The sequence below is a fragment of the Coffea arabica genome, chromosome 10e (genome assembly GCF_036785885.1).
Source record: "Coffea arabica cultivar ET-39 chromosome 10e, Coffea Arabica ET-39 HiFi, whole genome shotgun sequence".
Lineage (NCBI taxonomy): Eukaryota > Viridiplantae > Streptophyta > Magnoliopsida > Gentianales > Rubiaceae > Coffea > Coffea arabica.
The window spans coordinates 11,791,864-11,805,408 of NC_092328.1; the positions used below are offsets into that span (position 1 = coordinate 11,791,864).

At 38.0% G+C, this 13,545-nt stretch overlaps 1 protein-coding gene and 1 pseudogene across 1 annotated transcript; one reads left to right on the top strand and one right to left on the bottom strand.

The window, feature by feature from the left end:
- The window catches only part of LOC113711285 (DNA gyrase subunit A, chloroplastic/mitochondrial-like), a 77,426-nt pseudogene that overhangs the window by 31,092 nt on the left and 32,789 nt on the right, over positions 1–13,545 (bottom strand).
- Positions 4,282–6,291, top strand: LOC140015504 (uncharacterized). Its single transcript, XM_072068143.1, has 3 exons — positions 4,282–4,373; positions 4,969–5,307; positions 5,407–6,291. Exons 2-3 carry the CDS (start codon positions 5,065–5,067, stop codon positions 5,878–5,880), a joined length of 717 nt encoding a protein of 238 aa, XP_071924244.1. The 5' UTR covers positions 4,282–4,373; positions 4,969–5,064; the 3' UTR covers positions 5,881–6,291.

Genomic DNA, 13,545 nt, shown 5'->3' on the forward strand with positions numbered 1-13,545 from the left:
AAATGAAGGTTCAGTTGAGTAAAGAGTTCGAGATGAAGGATTTGGGATAAATCAAGAAGATTCTCGGCATGAAGATGAGTAGGGATAGAACAAGAGGTAAGTTTTGTCTGATACAGAAGCAGTATTTGAACAAGGTACTACAACGTTTTGGTATGAATGAAAATTCAAAACCTGTAAATACTCCGCTTACTCTTCATTTGAAACTTAGCAGCCTATTATCTCCAAAAACGGATGAAGAGCGAGCATACATAGCGAAAGTCCCGTATGCTAATGCAGTTGGTAGTTTGATGTATGCAATGATGTGTATGAGACCCGATATTTCACAGGCAGTTGGTGTGGTAAGCAGGTTTATGCACGATCCGGGCAAGGGTCATTAGCAAGCTATGAAATGAATTCTATGATATATCCAAAATACCGTAGATGTTGGAATAGTATTTGAGCAGAATAAATCACTTGGTCAATGTGTAGTTGGATATTGTGATTTTGACTATACAAGTGATTTGGATAAGCGACGTTCTACAACTGGCTACTTGTTCACGTTTGTTAAGGTGCCAGTTAGTTGGAAGTCTACTTTGCAGTCAACGGTGGCTTTGTCTACAACAGGGCAGAGTATATGGCGATTACAGAAACTGTGAAGGAGGCAATTTGGCTTCAAGGATTGCTTGAAAATTTGGGAGTTGGTTAAAAACACATTGACGTGTTTTGTGACAGTCAGAGTGCTATTCACTTAGCAAAGAACCAGGTCTTGCACGCAAGAACGAAGCACATTGATGTTCGCTATCACTTTGTGCAGGAAATTCTCGATGAAGAGGAGATTTTTCTCCAGAAGATTCGGACTACAGAGAATCCTGCAGATATGCTGACCAAGGTGGTTACAAGAGCCAATTTTGAACATTGTCTAAACTTGGTTAACATCCTGAATATTTGAGTTGGCGTCTGAGGGCGCAAATTTGGAAGCACCACAAGAACCGTTTGGGTGAGAAGATATGTATTTTTGGTGGGACTAGAAATTATGCCAATGTTGAGATTTGTTGACTTTTGTGGCAGTAATTCAATCCCACAATTATTGACAAATTTTGGCAAAAATTTAATCCCACATCAGTGGCTTAACTTTGAAGAGAGGTACTTGTTAGCTATAAATAATCACTCACTCTCCTCAATTCAATTGTACAAAAAATAAAAGAATTACACCAAAAAGGATTTTGTAATTCTTTTGAAATTCTTTCTTCTCCTAAATTATAAGAGCAGGCTGCTTGAGTGGTGCTCGAAAATTAGGCAAAATTTGCCGAACTCCGTTATCAATTTTTCGGGTGCATTCTTTTTTTATTTCTTTTATTTATTCCGCACTTATTTAGTAATTTCTTTTCTATTATAGTATAGTATTCAATATATTTGTCTATATTTGTCAGGTTTATTTGTAGTGTTTTATACGGTTCATTTGGGTGTATTTTCTTATTCGTATGTACGTATTATTTATGTATACACGGATTTAATTGTGACAATACACCGTGCACGTAAATTCTGTCTAGGAGACTGGGTTTTAAGTGGGACCACTTGTGACCCCTCCAGCCTTTCCTAGAAATTTACTTGGAATGGTAGTTCTGTTAAGGAGATTGTTTCGACGATCTTTCCTGAGAATTATTGAATCGGTTTAATCACTAGTTGTATTTTTTGAGTGAAAAATTACCTGATTTCCCCAACACAGGCACCATTGTCCCAGCTTTGGAAATATAAGAACAAAATTCATTTAAAAAAAGATGATGTTCGATTAAAGATCATTCCCTTTCTAGTTTCCTACAAATATTGGTTGCAATGTAACACATTTAAAAATGTTTTGAACAACCTCATTCAAGTAGTTCAATTAAAGTTCATTCACTGTGTTTCCTGAAACAAACATTAGAATTCAGTTAATGCCTGTTTTCACTTTTTTTAACACCAGCTAAATTCTACCTTTTTAGCCAAAAGGCCTATTCCAGATTGTTCAAACTTTTTCTAGAGAATTTTTGACTGTTCAAAACTTCTAAAACAAAGAAAGCTTCTAGCTCTGTGTTTGGATTGTCAATTTTTACAAAAACTGTTTTTGTCTTTCAAAAACAATCAAGTATTGTAAGTCTACTACAATAAAGTCTACAGTTAAAATTTAACAAAACTACGTCGTTTTGACTTAATGGCCAAAAGACTTGTTGTCGGACTGCCTTCATCATTGAGACCCATTCAACCCTAAACTACTTTTCCAAACAAGCAAACATTCTAGCCACTGCAGCAAAAACATAAACCAGAGTGGATTCAAGATCTGCAAAATGCTCCAGATCTACAACCAGTGACGTAAATCTGAGCCCATTTACGCCGCGATTCTCACCCTTTTCCTACGATTGAGACACTAAATCACTAGGGGTCTTCAGCTCCAAAAAGCAACCGACAGTAGAGCATCTTCGCTGTGCAAGTCGAATAAGGTAAGCTACTGCTGATTTCCCTGCTTATTTTACCTTTTTCAGGGCTAATTATATGAGGTTAACCAGGGTGGGAGTGTTGCGTTTTGACCTTGGAGAAGCTTCAAAATGAACATTGGTCTGTTGGGTGTCTGAAATCTTTAGGTCAGCAACAAGGATATCAAATCCTTCGCTCCTATGATTATATCATTTTCTGTATGTAATAACTGAAGTAAAATCCATTATATTCAGGCCTTCCTGGAAATCTTGGATGCTAATTTAAGATGGTACGCAGTAAATTACACTCTGCTTTTTTTACTAGTTCTCATAGTCAGTCAAATTGATGCATTTGTCCGAGGAAATGTGAAAAACGGGGGAAGGGGAAGGGGAGCTTGTTAGCTCTGTATCATGCTTTCTGTGTCGGAGCGATTTCAGAAGAGATGGGAGCTCTTTTTAATGTTTTCTTGTCCTGTACTTTGTCCTGGTCTTGGTATTGGTCTGAGATTTCAATAATGGAAGGAACAGCAACAGGTCCATTGTTTTTGTATTTGATTTACTTCCCACTAGTACTCAATCTATCATACATTTATTACCGAGCACGCAAATCCTGGAAACTGCTTGATTTGTTTATCCCCTTCCAAAATAGAGAATTGTTCATATTATATCACTCTTTTTCTCTCCGGATAACAATGGATCATCCCTGAACTTGCACTTTGTGATTTACTGGACCATTTCTATGTGTATAGTTTTGACGAACTGTTTACGAATTTTGAAATTTGATTTAATTATTCAAACAAGCATATCCTTCTTAATGCTTGACTGGCTTGTTCGGTGAAAAAGAATATGGTACAATTGCTCCTTAGGCAGTTAGGACACATGAAACATTATCTTTCAAGGTGAAATCCTGGTCTTGTCCAAACTGTAAATTATATGATGTGTTTGCGGTTAGCTCGGCCTTGTACCAATTTCATGTAAATTTTTCCATAGAAACCTATTAATGAATACTTCAAAGTATTCATTTTTAGCTGCAGAAGGTTATGCTTGCAATGAATGCCTAACTAGTTTGACATGCAGCAAATCCCAATAAATTGTTTGTGGTGTTTACTTTTAATTAAGTTTGGTCTAGACATGTTCACTTTCTCTTCTAAAAGGGAATAAAGCTTACGTTAGAGTCTTGGTTGATGCATGAGATGCTCTAATGTCCATTTTCATCTATTAGATTACAAGTAAATTGTAAAACTTATGCGAAGTCATATAGGATTACAAACATTTAGAAGTTGCCAGGGAGCATTGTACCTCTTAACCCAACATGTAACCTGTCTCATTATCACCCTATAAACCAGCTTTTTTTGTTAGACTGAACTGGCTGTAGTCATCAACAATCACCATTTTAGTATGCTTAGATCTTTCCTATTCTTCTTCTTAGTAAAGATGCTTGGTAGGTGTTGTTTTTGGCATCAGGTACCTTCTGTTTGTGATTTAATTGTTTTTTAATACGAATATTTTCTCTTGATTGAAACCTGGACAGAATATTCGACGGCTGTTGCTACATGTTCCAAATATTTATGTAGCTGTTTATATTACTTCAAACTTGTGCGATCACATGTCGAGAGTCAAATTTTAGGGCAGCTTGATTTCCCAAAAGCAACTGAATTTATAGAGCAGTCTAACTTCTCCTTGCTGTCCATTCGCTTATAAAGGGTGGTTTACCGCCCTATATTGCCGTTGGCTAGGATTTCATGCCCCCTGTTACCCGCCGTACTGCCAAAGGTATATTTGTCAATGTTCCCTTTGTTCATTGCATTCTATAGTATGGTTGTCTAGTATTTGACGATTCTTGTTGTTGACACAGCATTGAAGCTGATTGGGATCCAGAAATCTCTTTCAACCAGGTCTGATTGGGCGGAAAACGATATTCGGCAGTGCCTTTCTAACTACTACAAGGTACCATTGTACCTCCTGTAGTTTTTTTTCCATATTAGGTGTCTGAAACACCATTTTAGTCATAATATGTTAGGGGCTGACTCTTCTAAAGTTGGACCTTCTTCCTTGTCCCACGAAACAGCAAATTCAAACATTTTTTGTTCATTGCCTTGAATATTATTGTCGGATTTCACTATGCATGGTAGCATTTGCTATTTAGTTCTAGTTTTTGTTATAACTCTTGACTCTAAAGCGAAACTTCACATTACCAAAACTGGTTTTGTTCCTGATTTGTTAGTGTTATGTCGGATGAGTGCTCAATTTAACCTTTTTTAGTTCTAGATTTTTAGATTTTGTTAACAGATTTGGCTTGATCCTCATTACAATACATGATTGTCTAGTATTTAAACCTGGTTATTGCTGTATTTTTTGGTTAACCATTGGTTATTTAAAGTGTATTTAATGGCCGACAGATTTGGGTTATCCACAGATTTGGCTGTAAAGTGTAGTTAAACGTTAATGGCTTTAATAAAATTTAGCCGCTTATGCAATACAATCTGTTTTCCTTTCTAAAAAGCTGCTTACAATCTATTTTTTCAACTGGATTTGTGTATAGCTTATTAAGATGAGAAAATAAAGGCGCCATCAAGATAAGGAGCGTTGTAATTACTCTAGGCAGCACGAAATCCAGTTTGCCAACCACCTTGTTGGGATGCATAGACAGGGTGAAATTAGGGATAATATTACTACCTATGTGGTTCCTGAAATCCAGCGCCGGTTAAACGGCCAGTACGGCACCTCGTTTACTGAGGATAGTATAAGGAGCAAGTATTATGCATTGCGCGGGGAGACCAAGCTGTACATTGCCTTTAAGAGGCGTGGAACGGGAATGGGTTGGGATAGCCAGAAGTTTACATGGCTTATGGATGATAGCCAATGGGCCGCGATGGAGCAGGTATAACCATTTTCTGTGCCTTTTTTTTAAATAAACTGTTTTGTCATTTCATACGTGTATATTCCATTAAAACTGTTTTGGCTGAATTTGTTTTGTCAGGTCAACCCAAAATACGGCAAATTTCGGAATGACTGCACCGTCTATCATTTGCTTGAAGAAGTCTTCGTCAACCAAGGAGCGACGGGAGACTTCAGTTCTGGCTTCGAGAACGAGCTCCGTACTTCAGCCGATGAGCGAGAAATGGAGACTACTGCCTGGCTTGCACGGGGAAAGGGATCAAGGTGCAGCAGGGACGAGGAAGCTAAAATTGAGATAGGAGGGGCGAAAGAAGCGAAAGGAAAGAGGGGGAAAGGAAAGCGGAAGTCGGGTGATGGCTCTGGCTGTAGTCCCATGTCCACCACTTCTGGCTCAGTGACCGATAGATATCTCAGGGTCTGTGAAAGTATCGAGTCACTGGTTAGTCGGAAGAAGAGCTCCAGCATGAGTGCCTCAGTTAGTTCTCCGAACAAGAATCGTTCTGGCCGCGATCCATCGAAGAAAACCGACTATGAAATTGCCATGGATCAACTTTGACTTATTAAGAACGTTCCTTACATGGCCAAATACAACGCGGCTGAGATATTGAAGGATAAACAAGAGCTGGCTTTTTGGAATTTAGCAGAAGTGACGCCGACCGCATTACTTGGATAAAGTTAAAAGGTTGTTTCCCTCCTAACTCTCAGGAGCCCCCTCCCCCACCCCCCTTCTAGGTGCTTTCATTGTTCATCTGGAGCATTTATTTGAAACTTGAGTTGTTGCCTAATGTTTGTTTATATTTGAGATCTGTTAGGTGTAGCATTTGCTACCGGAACTTGGACTTTATCTTTTCTGAGTGTTGTGGTCTGTATATTGAATTTACGGATGAATACTGGTTTGTTGAGTTGTTGTGTTGCAGATGAATGTTGAGTAATTAAATTCATGATGCCTTTGTGGCCTTGATTGGTTGTTGGATAGTAGACTTTTTTTTTTAAGTTAAAACTGGTTTGCGTTCGTTTCTATTAGGTTGGATATGACTTGTTCATGGTGATATGACTGTTGTTGGACCGCACTTTTTTTTTTCAGGAAATGTACTGGTTTGGTTATTACTATGTCTGATATGACTACTTATTAAGAGTGATAATTTCACCCCTGCAGGTTGTTGGAATGTCAGGAATACGTAAGGGAGTTTTTTCCTTACTTGGCCTAAACCTTACTTTCAAGAATGTATTACTTTAGCAACAGGTTCAAGAATATGATACTTTTTGAATATGTAAATAATTGCCTTCAAGAAAGTTTATCCGTTACTTCAACAACATTACTTCTGCTTGAGTCCAGATTAGTTAGTTTTTTCTCTGTTAGGTAGCGCACTATTACTTCAACAGTACGTACAATTCCTAATTTCTTATTCAGAAAAATTTCAAGAGTTGGATGGTAAGAAAGATGTAACGGACAACGTTCCTTACTTGGCCTACAGTTTATAGTAAAGAATAAGGACTTATTTCAAGAATATGTCTAACTTCAACAACTCTTTTCAATTGTGTGACTTACTTCAAGAATTATATGAGGTAATTCAAGTAAGGGACAACGTTCCTTACTTGACCTAAAGTTTCGAATAAAGAATAAGACTTATTTTAAGAAATTGACTTATTTCAACAAATCTTTTAAGAATTCATGACTTACTTGAAGAAGATGTAAGGTAATTGAAGTAAGCGACAAGAAAAGAGCAACTTTTGGAAGGAAAATAACAACTTTTAGGTATGATGGTAATTTTTAGAGCAACTTTTAGGTAGGGAATATGACTTATTTCAACAACTCTTTTCAAGAATATGACTTACTTCAACAATTCTTTTCAAGAATACGTGACTTATTTAAAGAAGATGTAAGATTCTTTTTCTTATGTAAGATGCAAAACTTCTGCTTGATCCCTCAACTTGTTGGCTGTAAATTGGTTGGCGGATAGCCTCGACTTATTTCAAGAAGTTATCCTCTTGTCTTACCGAAAATCGCATGTAATAGGTTTTTGCCTAATTTTGGTCCATGTACATGTTGAGTTTTATATTTTCTGCTCAATGTAGGCAAATTAAGATTGGTCTTGAATGATATCACGACATCCTTTTTTTTTTCAGATTCACGCCCGACGCAGTTGCACAGATTACACGAAATGGAGTATGATGGTTATGTGAATGGTGGGGACTCATCTGATGATTCGAACGACGAGGAGCTCTTGTTGGCCTTCGCTGCCTTTATCCTTGCTGGATTGGCCTTATTCGACCCGTACATCAACTCAAGGCAGCGGCGAAAAATTCGAAATGGTGCACAGTCGGGTGCTCAATATGTTATAGAGCTGATAAACGGCCATCGAGATAGAATATTCGACAACCTTCGAATGGAAGCTCCCCTTTTCCTCCAATTGTGTGACTTGTTGGTTCAGAGGGGCTATTGGGTGGCCCACCCGTCACAACGGGTGGGGATTCATGAGTCTGTTGCTATATGCCTGCTGTGTTTGAGTCATAATGAGTGACATAGGGTACTTGCCGAGAGATTTCAATATTCTCCCGAGACAACGGATCGTCATCTACGGTGCTGCCTTAGATCTCTCGTTCGATTGGGACGCGACCTGGTCCGATCGGTGGATTATCACATAACCCATCCAAGAATACAGAACAGTGCTTTGTTCTGACCCTGGTTTAAGATTATGAGCTACTCTGTGAAATTACTATTTCATTATGCCTAACAGCTGTGACCAACTTATGGGAAGAATTTTTTTTTTATTAAGATTGTGTTGGAGCGATTGACGGAACACACGTTTCGGCCGGGTGTACAGCCGAAGATAGGAAACGTTACCGGAACAGGCATGGTAGCTTATCACAAAACGTTCTAGCCGTGTGTGATCACAACATGAGATTCAATTATGTCAGGGTAGGGTGGGAGGGTAGCGCACACAATTCTAGAATCTTACAAGAAGTCATACAAGATCCTAATTGTGCCTTTTCGTGGCCACCAACAGGTTAGTCCAGATTAAATCACATAATTTCTTTCCTCATTGTGTTTTCAATGAGTTTTAAATATAATTTCATTATGCCAGGAAAGTATTACGCGATGGACGCGGCTTACCAGAATATCACAGGACTCATGGCTCCATTTAAAGGTGCACGGGGAATCGCGCAAGAGTGGGCAGTGAGGACACTCTTCAACAAACGGCATGCATCGTTAAGAAATATTATAGAACGCACGTTTGACGTCTTGAAGAAGCTATTTTCAATACTTAAGGGCCCCATGCAGAAGTATATGATGGCTACTCAAAATAATATTGTCCTGGCTTATTATGCCTTGCACAACTTCATGCGCGAGCATGTTCCAAATGACGCATATTTTGTTAAAGAAGAAGCAGATACAGTATTGGCAGATAACATAAATCCCTTCAACCCAATGCCCGCCGCACAAGCTCCAGATATGTCGGCTGCAAGAATTATTGAATGGAATGAAAGTAGGTGAGCAATAGCCGATATGATGTACTATCATCAACACAGTAGAACATCTCCTGTCATTATTTGTTCAGATAGTACGCCCAATAAATTATACACTTATGTCTCATCTATGTATTAAAAAATTGATAATTGTTTAAGTGCAAATGACATTCAGTATTTCAAACACAGAGGAAAAAAAAATAAATGTTATTTTTCAAAAACAGTGAATCCATACATGCTTGTTTGTGTTTTTGAAAAATAACTAATCCAAACAACATTGATTGTTTTCCAAAAAATGAATAGTACTGTTTTTGTAAAATACCCTCAAAAACAGCATATCCAAACGGAGCCTAAATTTTCAAATACAAATCTATAGTAACACCCCAAAAACACCTCAAGAACCATCCAAATACAACTAATAAAGACACCAAAAAATAAACTCTACAAAAAAATAAACTCTACAAAAAGCATCACCACCCCACCCACCCTCTTTGTCTACCACCAACCCCCCCGGGTGCGCCACCCTTCTACAACCACCTCTCCTCTATTGAATTCAAAGCCAAGTCTCAATTATTGACTTTAAAATAGCCAAAATTGTTGAATTATTTGGCACAATTACAATCCCACATCGATGGATTTATGAATTGGTGAAGGTTTTGAGAACTATAAACAAGCTATCTACCTTCTCAATTAAGACACACCAAGCAAGAGCATCATAACTTGCTTCCTTCTCTCTCTTTGTAATATTTCTTCTCGTGAAATATTAAGTTGTCAGTAGTATCCGAGGACATAGGCAAATTAGCCGAAACTCGTTAAATTCTGGTGTTCAATTTTATTGTCTATTTAGTAGTTATATTTGTTGGTATATTTGTATTGAGTTATTGTGCAATTAATTGCATATATAGGTGATTCTGTTTAGAAAATTGGTACTTAACCAGACCAGTGTGCCTTACCAAATATTTTCTAGGAATTACCATTTTATAATTTTAGGTACAATAATTTACTCGTTATACCTTAATTTGGTAGAACTTCCACAACAATTGGTATCAGAGTTCAAGATTTCTTAGTATGCTCTGTGGTTGCAGCATAGTCTGATTTTCCATATCAGAAAAGATTTCTTGGGCTATTGTTATTCTACATTTAGGAGCTACTAAATATAATTTATAGAGATGGCCGAAAGTAGATCTTCATCTATAATACAAGCATCAAAAAGCTCGTTATCGTCTATTATGGCAAGAAATGCTACGATGAATGCAAAATTAAATGTGGAGACATTTGATGGTACCGGTCATTTCGGTATGTGACAAAATGAGATTTTAGACGCGCTCTTTAATCAAGGTTTAGACATTTCCATTGAAGAAAAGAAACCAGAAGAGATTGAAGAGAAGGAATGGAGGACGCTAAATCATTTAGCGTGTGGTACAATTCGATCGTGTCTTTCAAGGGAACAGAAATATGTGTTCTCAAAAGAAACTTCTGCAAATAAATTGTGGACTGGATTGGAGGAGAAGTTCTTGAAGAAAAATTATCAGAATAGGCTCAATATGAAGAAGCGTTTATTTCGCTTCACTTATGTTCCCGGCACAACTCAAAGTGATCACATCACTAATTTCAATCAGTTAATCATTGATCTGATAAATTTAGATATGACATTTGAAGATGAAGATTTGGCTCTCATGTTGTTAGGATCTCTTCCTGTGGAGTTTGAGCATCTTGAAACAACTCTACTCCATGGGAAAACTGAGGTGTCCTTCAGTGAAATTAGCTCTGCGTTGTACAGCTACGAGCTCAGAAGAAAAGACAAGCAAAGTAGTAGAGATGGAGTAGCAGAAGCTCTAGTAAGTAGAGGATGCTCACAAAAACAAAGAAAGGGGACGAGAGGTAGATCCAAGTCAAGAGTTAGACTAAGCAAAGATGAGTGTGCTTTTTGTAGAGAGAAAGGGCACTGGAAGAAGGACTGCCCAAAGCTGAAGAGTAGACCTGACAAGGAAAAAACTGTTGCGAATTCAAATGTAGCTGAATACATTGATCAAGACTCAGATTTTTCATTAGCTGTCATGCCTACTGGTCATTCTAGTACACGGCTATTGGACTCAGGTTGTAGTCATCATATGACGTCCAATAGGGAATGGTTCTTTGATTTCAAGGAACAAGAAGGTGGAGTCGTCTACATGGTAGATGAGACCACATTAGCAACAAATGGGGTTGATTCAATTTGGCTGAGAAATCAGATGGGTTAATTAGGATTCTAACTGATGTCCGATATGTGCCAAAATTGAAAAAGAACCTCTTCTCTGTGGGAGTACTAGAATCAATTGGGTTACAAGGTATCGGCATATAATGGAGTGATGAAAATCATTTCAGATGCATTGGTGCTAGTGAAAGGAATCCGAAAAAATAATAACTTGTATTACTATCAAGATAATGCAGTTGTTGGAGTAGCGGCAGTGGCTTCCAGTGATGATCGAGAATTGAAAGTAACGAGATTATGGCATATGCGCTTAAGGCATGCCGGAGAAAAATTCTTGAATCTTCTGATGAATCAAGGACTATTGAAAGAAGCCAATGTTTGCAAGTTAGATTTTTACGAGCATTGTGTCAAAAGGAAGCAGACAAGGGTAAAATTTGGCACTGCAATTCACGATACCAAGGGTATTTTAGATTATGTGCACTCTAATGTATGGGGACCTTCCAAAACAACTTCTCTGGGAGGCAAAAATTATTTTATTACCTTCGTCGATGACTTCTCTCGAAGAGTATAGGTGTATACTATGAAAGCGAAATGTGAAATATTGAGAATTTTCATCAAGTGGAAAAGGATAGTGGAAACTCAAACAGAAAGAAAGATCAAACGCCTTCGAACAGACAACGGAGGTGAATACATTAGTGATCTGTTCATAGAGGTCTGTGAAAATGAAGACTTTGTTCGGCACTTCACAGTCAGAAATATACCACAGCAGAACGGGGAGGCAGAGCGTATAAACCGGACATTGGTGAAGAAAGTTTGATGTATGTTGTCTAATGCTGGGTTGGGCAGACAATTTTGGGTTGAGGTTTTAGCATATGCAAATCACCTCGTTAATCACTTACCATCAACTGCTATTGGCGGCAAAACGCCATTAAAGAAATGGTCGGGAAAACCTGCTATAGATTATGATTCCTTGCATGTGTTTGGTTCTACTGCATATTATCATGTTAAAAAATTAAAGTTGGATCCAAGGGTGAACAAAGCGCTCTTTATGGGGACCACGACAGGCATTAAAGGTTATCGTGTTTGGTGTTCCGAGACGAAAAAGATAGTTTTCAGCAGGGATGTCACCTTTGATGAATCTACCATGTTAACAAAGGTAGATGTACAGCAGAATGATAGTACTCCACAACAGGTGGAGAGCACTTTGAAACAAGTGGAGTTTAAAAGAAGCATTATCAGACTAGCGGTGGATATAGGAGTAGATGACAAAACTCCTATGGTCGAAGAAGAATCAACTGAAGAAGATGTTTCAGTTGGAAAATCTTCACAGCAACTTGAATCAATTGCATTGAATAAGCCAAAGAGAAATATTAAAGTACCTGCTTGGTATGTTAATATGGTAACTAATGCATCTGCAATTGCAATAGATGAAGTTCCTACCACTTATTTTGAAGCTGTCCAAAGTTCAAAGGAAGAAAAATGGAGGACAGCCATGGAAGAAGAAATGCAATCCCTTTATAAGAATCAGACTTGGCAACTTGTCAATCTGTCAAATGGAAAGAAGGCAATTGGATGCAAGTGGGTATATGCAAAGAATGAAGGATTTCCTGACAAGTCTGGTATTCGCTACAAAGCAAGACTGGTGGCTAAAGGCTACGCTCAAAAGAAGGGAATTGATTACAACGAAGTGTTTTCTCCAGTCGTGAAACATTCCTCCATCAGAATTTTATTGGCTTTGGTAACACAATTGGATCTGAAACTTGTCCAATTAGATGTAAAAACTGCGTTTTTACATGGTGACTTGGAAGAGAAAATCTACATGACTCAGCCAGAAGGATTCAAAATTACTGGTAAAGAAAAGATGGTGTGCAAGCTTGACAAATCATTGTATGGATTGAAAAAGTCTCCAAGGCAGTGGCACAAGCGATTTGACAATTTTATGATGGGGCAGAAGTATAAAAGAAGCAAATATGATGACTGTGTATATTTGCGCAAGCTACAAGATGGATCCTACATATATCTTCTTTTTTATGTTGATGATATGTTGATAGTTTGAAATCTCATCTGAGTCGAGAGTTTGAAATGAAGGATTTCGGCGAAACCAAGAAGATTCTCGGCATGAAGATAAGCAGAGATAGAAGATTGGGGAGACTTTATTTGACTCAGAAAGAGTATCTTAGTAAGGTATTAAAGAGGTTTGGCATGAATGAAAAGACCAAACCTGTTAGTACTCCACTTGCTCCTTATTTCAAACTCAGTGCATCGTTATTTCCAAAGAATGATGCAGAACGAGAATATATGGCAAAGGTACCATATGCAAATGCAGTGGGTAGTTTGATGTATGCTATGGTGTGTACAAGACCCGACATTTCACAAGCAGTTGGAGTTGTGAGCAGGTACATGCATGATCCTGGCAAAGAGTATTGGCAGGCTGTGAAATGAATTTTATGGTATATTTTGAACACCATAGATGTTGGATTAGTATTTGAGCGGGATGAGAAGATTGGTCAAGGTACAGTTGGATATTATGATTCCGACTACGCAGGTGATCAAGATACACGT

Bases quoted from the DNA above. Each gene is read 5' to 3' on its own strand.
- LOC140015504 (XM_072068143.1), top strand. From the start codon at position 5,065: ATGCATAGACAGGGTGAAATTAGGGATAATATTACTACCTATGTGGTT. The intron at 5,308-5,406 runs GTATAACCATTT...TTGTTTTGTCAG, and splicing joins AATGGGCCGCGATGGAGCAG to GTCAACCCAAAATACGGCAA.